Source organism: Tursiops truncatus, chromosome 1 (assembly GCF_011762595.2).
Source record: "Tursiops truncatus isolate mTurTru1 chromosome 1, mTurTru1.mat.Y, whole genome shotgun sequence".
NCBI classification, from domain to species: domain Eukaryota; kingdom Metazoa; phylum Chordata; class Mammalia; order Artiodactyla; family Delphinidae; genus Tursiops; species Tursiops truncatus.
The window spans coordinates 69,772,931-69,778,902 of record NC_047034.1 but is presented as its reverse complement, the minus strand read 5'-3'; the positions used below and the strand labels follow the sequence as shown (position 1 = coordinate 69,778,902).

Here is a 5,972-nt window from a genome sequence, read left to right as displayed (position 1 = left end):
TAGCTGAAGTTTACCATATTTTTCACTTTTGGAGAGCTGTTTTCCTTAGGCTTGTAGTGAGCAAGGAAAACACAATAATCCATAAGTAAGATACAAGGGGAAAAAACCAGATAATTCCTTAATCCTTAGCTAGAGAGATAATATGTTCTTGGTTTTGGAAAAAAGTCTTCTAATTGGTCATCAGTTGTTCTGTTCCATATTTAGCCTTAATTCTTATTTTGGCAGGTGTTTTTGGAGAAAATGAATGAGTTCCACCAAACATCTGGAAATACCTGCCACCTGTAGGCTTTGTGCTGAGTTCCCCGTGCATTTCTCCCTCCTTGGATCCTGGCCTCTGGCTCTGACTCTGGCTCTCCTAATAACATGACCATGGAATGGGTCAATGAGACCTTGATGAGAGAGTTTGTCTTCCTTGGCTTCTCATCTCTGGCTGGGCTGCAGTGGCTGCTCATCATTGTCTTCCTGCTCATCTACCTGTTCACCCTGGGCACAAATGCCATCATCATTTCCACCATTGTCCTGGACAGAGCCCTCCATACCCCTATGTACTTCTTCCTTGCTGTACTCTCCTGTTTTGAGACTTGTTACACCTTCATTCTTGTACCCAAGATGCTGGTTGACCTGCTGGCCCAGAAGAAGACCATCTCCTTCTTGGGCTGTTCTATCCAGATGTTTTCCTTCCTCTTCTTAGGTTGCTCTCACTCCTTCCTGCTGGCAGTCATGGGTTATGATCGCTATGTGGCCATCTGTAACCCTCTGCATTACACAGTGCTCATGGGTTATGGGGTGTGTGTGGGACTTGTGGCTGCTGCCTGTGCTTGTGGCTTCACTGTCTCACTGGTCACCACCTCCCTGGTATTTCACTTGCCATTCCACTCCTCTAACCAACTACACCAATTCTTCTGTGACATTTCTCCTGTCCTCAAGCTGGCATCTCATCACTCTCGCCTCAGTCAGTTGGTCATATTCATGCTTGGTGTGTTTGCCTTGATTATTCCACTGTTACTTATCCTGGTTTCCTATATCCGTATCATCTCTGCCATTCAAAAAATCCCATCCTCTGTTGGAAGATACAAAGCCTTCTCTACTTGTGCCTCCCGTCTCATTGTGGTAACTTCATTATGGTTGTGCCTCTTTCATCTACTTAAGGCCCAAATCCAATTACTCTTCAAGTCAAGACACCCTAATATCTGTGTCTTATACCATCCTCACTCCATTGTTCAATCCAATGGTTCACAGTCTGAGGAATAAGGAATTCAAATCAACCGTTCGAAGAACAATGGTCCAGACTTCATATCCTGTTAATTAAAGAGCCAGTTATTAACTGTTCAGTTAATTGTATGCCTTTTATGTGCCAAGTAAAATGTGTGCTTTCAAATATTTTCTCATTTAAATGTAGAACATGCTGTAATGTAAAGACATTTTTCATATGAAGCGAATGAGGCTCAAAGAAGATAAGACATTCTGGCTTTCTGCCATGAGTAATCCTCTGAGAAGGCTATGTAGATATGTGAAAAGATTACTCATTTCTAGAATAAATTTCATCACATTTTACTGCTGTAAAGATTTATTATTCAAAAACAAATAAATCCATTGATGAGAGCAAAGATGCACCAAAGCTGTCTAGTTCAAAGGAACAGAAGAATATATGACTATCTATTCCTACCCCTCCTGATATTAGTTCTTCCTTTCCAGAAGACAACAGGCAACCTTGGTCCCCTCCATTCAACAGCAAACTTTAGTGTCCCTTTTTGGTCCCTGATTCCCCCCCCTCCTCCCTACACACACCAAATCTACATATTGAAATGGCTTTGCCTTTACTTGGGATTGTTTTGTCATTTCCTTGTTTGAGACTGGAACCTTATTATGGAGTTTCCTTCCTATATACATATGCCCTTCTAATATTATCCTGTCATAGGCCCCAAATTCATTCCCTGAATATCATACCTATTTATTCTCTTCAAGGCAGCTGCTAACATGGAATAATTTCTCATATGTGTCTTGTTGTGCCCTCTGAAGCTAATCCACTATTTGCTGGTCCTCAAAGTAACATGATTCTGTAGTCTGCCATGTTTTCTCATGTGCTGCTTCTTCTCTGGAAGAATAATTTTAAAAAAAGAGTGGTGAAGTCACGTTCAGGTGTGTGGCTGCCTACATGGATGAACTGACATTCACCAAGACAGGACATGAAAGTGGCTGAGCCAGCTCGGCAGCAGAAGATGGCAGAATAAGGAAGGCTATTCATAGCACAAACTTCTCTTTAGTTCCAGGCATGGTACCAGGAACAGGGTCGACAAGGTTGCTTTTAATATAACGAATCTGAATTTCCTGAAGGCACAGATTTTATATTAAACACAAGCTTGTCAACACGGTTTGGTTTTCTTCAATATTCTTTATTGAAACTATTCTGAGATATAAAGGAATTTTTCCTTCAGGAGAAGCGTGGGAAGTCAAACCCAACAAGATCCCCAAATTCTATTTTATTTCTATGGAAGTAATTTTGCTTAGCCCTGTTCAACAGCTGTGCTCTCCTTTACCAAATCTGTTTAGTCATTACACCAAATTATGCCTTTGTTCACAAAGGGATGGAATGAAGTAACATGAAGACATCTGCATTAATCCAATCTTAATACTAATAACATCACTGAAAGGATAAACCATACATTTGGATTCCTGTAAAGAAAGGCACTTCTACAAATTTCTATTTCATACAACATGGAATTAAAAGTCTAAAACTTACTTGGCATAAACTTAAATATTCCCGAGCTCTAACAGAAAGTCTTACAGTCTTATAGTGACATTCTTAAGATCTTTACCCTGAGGCAACAGTTTCCTGAAACATCTTGAGTTTAATCTTTCCCTTGAAGCCATTTCTTACTTTCAGAATCTTTGCTGGGAGAGATTGGGGATTGGATGGGAAAAGCTTTATTTGCAAACCTAGGAAGTTCTGGATTCTTTATAGTTCTTCTAAATTCTTAGAAGCTTAACGACACCTTATTTTGTTCACTTCTTTCTTCTCATATGTTATCATTGATCAGCACTTTCTATAATCTTCCTAGAAATTTCTCATGAGTTTAATAAATGATTTTTCTGTGTTCCAGGCTATAGTAATGCAAACTTTCCAAGAAAGCACGTAAATGCCCCCTTTTACCAAACTATAATAACAGCTTCCTCTCTGTCCTTCAAATGCTTACCAACAGTGGCCTCAAGGCTCTTACACCTTTCAGTGATAGATTCCTTAAGGCTTTACAGATTTTCCTACCATCAAGTCCAAACTCAGTGCCATATTTTTAAAGTTTTAATTATAATAGCACCCTGACTTTAGATACCAAATTCTGTTCTAGTTATTTATTTCCAATTAGCAAACTACCCTGTAGTTTAGCTAAGATAACAACAGTTATTTATTTTACACACAAATCCAAAATTTTGGCAGGGCTTTATGGGACAGCTTGTATCTACTTTTTGTAAGGTCACCTTGGTTGGCCCAACTAGGGCTGGAGGGCCATTTACAAAATTTGTCACTTATGTGGCTCCTTAGTTCATGTTAAATGTTGGTTGTGTGCAAATCTGGGGCTATTGAGACTTGGTTTCTTACCACATGGATTTTATAAGTACTGCTTGGGTTTGCATGGTGGTTAGAGTAGGATATCAAGATGGCAGAGTAGGAGGACACCAAGCTCACCTTGCTCCACCCACACATCAAAAATACAGATACATGTGGAGAAATTCTCAGAGAAAACAAACGAGACTATCAGAAAGACTGTTATACAACCAAGACTGTAAAAAAGATCTACACAGGGTTGGGTAGGGAGGGAAGAGAAGTGATCAGGTTGGGACATGCACCCCTCGGAGGGGAGATTACACAGGCTCAGAATAAGTCTGAACCACATATTGGATGCCACAGCCCTGAGGTCTGACACCAGGAGGACGAGATCCCTTAGCTGGTTTGAAAACCATGAGGACTGACAGCAGGGCTGTAGAACCTAGACGCGCCTCATGAAGAGCATGTACATGCTTGCTTACACCCAAAACAAGGTGGAAGAAGCAGAGTGAAGATGCCCAGAACTCTGGCCAGTTTTCCACAACCACCCCAGTGCTCACCCCAGCCCTGCTCATCTCTCTTGCTCTGCAACACAGCTCCACACTAGGATGAAGGTGCTGCAGCAGAGGAGAGGGCACAGTTTCAGGGGACAGAGCCAGCTCAGACCCAGCACAGCATTCAAACTGGGTGCTGGCAGACATTATGGCATTCATGGGAGCAGCAGATCAGAAGTAGTCAGAATTCTGACTGATGCTAGGACAGCCCCAGCCTATGCCCTTACTCATGCCAAATCAGTTAAATGTAATAGATATACAAAGGACATTCCATCCAAAAACATCAGAATATATATATATATTTTTCCAAGTATACAGGGAACATGCTCTAGGATAGATCAAATATTAGGCCACAAAACAAGTTTCAACAAATTTAAGGGAACGGAAATTATATCAAGTATTTTCTCTGGTTCTAATAGTATGATACTAGAAATCAGTTATGGTAAGAAATATGGGAAAAACACAAACATGTAGAGACAAAACAACATGCTACTAAAGACCCAGTGAGTCAATGAAGAAATCAAAGAAGAAATCAGAAAATACTGTAAAACAAATGAAAATAAAAACACATCTTCCAAAATCTAAGGGATGCAACAAAAGCAATTTTAAGAGGAAAGTTTATAGTGATACAGTCCCACCTCAAGAAAGAATAAAAATCTCAAATAAACTACCTAATATACCATTTAAGGGAATTAGAAAAAGAAGAGCAAACAAAGCCACAGTCAGTCAGCAGAAGGAAGGATAATAAAGATAAGAGAGAAAATAAATTAAATAGAGACCAAAGAAATAGAAAAGATAAATGAAACCAAAAGCTTGTTTCTTGAAAAGATTAAAAAAATTATAAGCCAAGCTCAACAAGAAAAAAGAGAGAGGACCCAAATAAACAAAATAAAATTTGAAAGAAGAGAAATAACAGCTGATGTCACAGAGATACGAACAAATCATTAGAATACTACAAACAGTTAAATGCCATCAAATGGGCTAACCTAGAAAACCTGGATAAATCTCTAGAAATATACATTACCCAAGACTGAATCAGGAGGAAATATACAATCTAAACAGACATCATTATAAGTGAAATTGAATTTGTAAAAAAAAAAAAAAGAAAACTCCCAGCATACAGAAGTCCAGGACAAGGTGGCTCACAGGGCAAATTCTATCAAATAATAAAGAAGAGCTAATGTCTATTATCAAACTATTCCCCCAAATTGGAGAGGATGGAACATCCCCAATTTTATGATACAGGACCCTCATTACCCTGGTACCAAAACCAGAAATAAAGAAAATTCAGCCAGTATCTCTGATGAATGTAGATGCAGAAATTCCCAACAAAATTTAGCAAACCTAATTCAACAATATATAAACAGGATCATATATCATGATCAAGTGGGATTTATTCCAGGGATACAAGGATGGTTCAATATCTGCAAATCAATCAATGTAATACAGCACTTTAACAAAAAGGAAGGGTAAAAATCACATGATTATCTCAATAGATGAAGAGAAAGGATTTGAAAAAAATTAATATTTATTCATGATAAAACTATAAAACTCTTATTGAAGTTGGTATAGAGGGAGAATATCTTAACATAATAAAGGCCATTTATGACAAACCCACAGCTAACATAATACTCAATGGTAAAATGCTGAAAGCTTTTCCTCTAAAATTAGGAACAAGATAATGATGTCCAGCCTCACCACTTCAATTTAACATAGTGTCAGAAGTTCTAGCCATAGCAGTCAGACAACAAAAAGAAATAAAATTCATCCAAATTACAAGAGAAGAGGTAAATTGTCATTATTTTCAGTTGACATGATACTATATATAGGAAGCCTTAAAGTCTCCACAAAAAATGTTAGACCTAATAAATTAATTC

General features: G+C 38.5%; 1 protein-coding gene across 1 annotated transcript; it reads left to right on the top strand.

The window, feature by feature from the left end:
• The first annotated feature begins 295 nt into the window (after nt 1-295).
• Nucleotides 296-1,309, top strand: OR10K1 (olfactory receptor family 10 subfamily K member 1). The gene is given in 2 exon segments (XM_019934325.3): nt 296-1,115; nt 1,117-1,309. Coding segments are annotated over 2 exon segments (945 nt in total). The 5' UTR covers nt 296-363.
• Nucleotides 1,310-5,972: the final 4,663 nt, after the last annotated feature.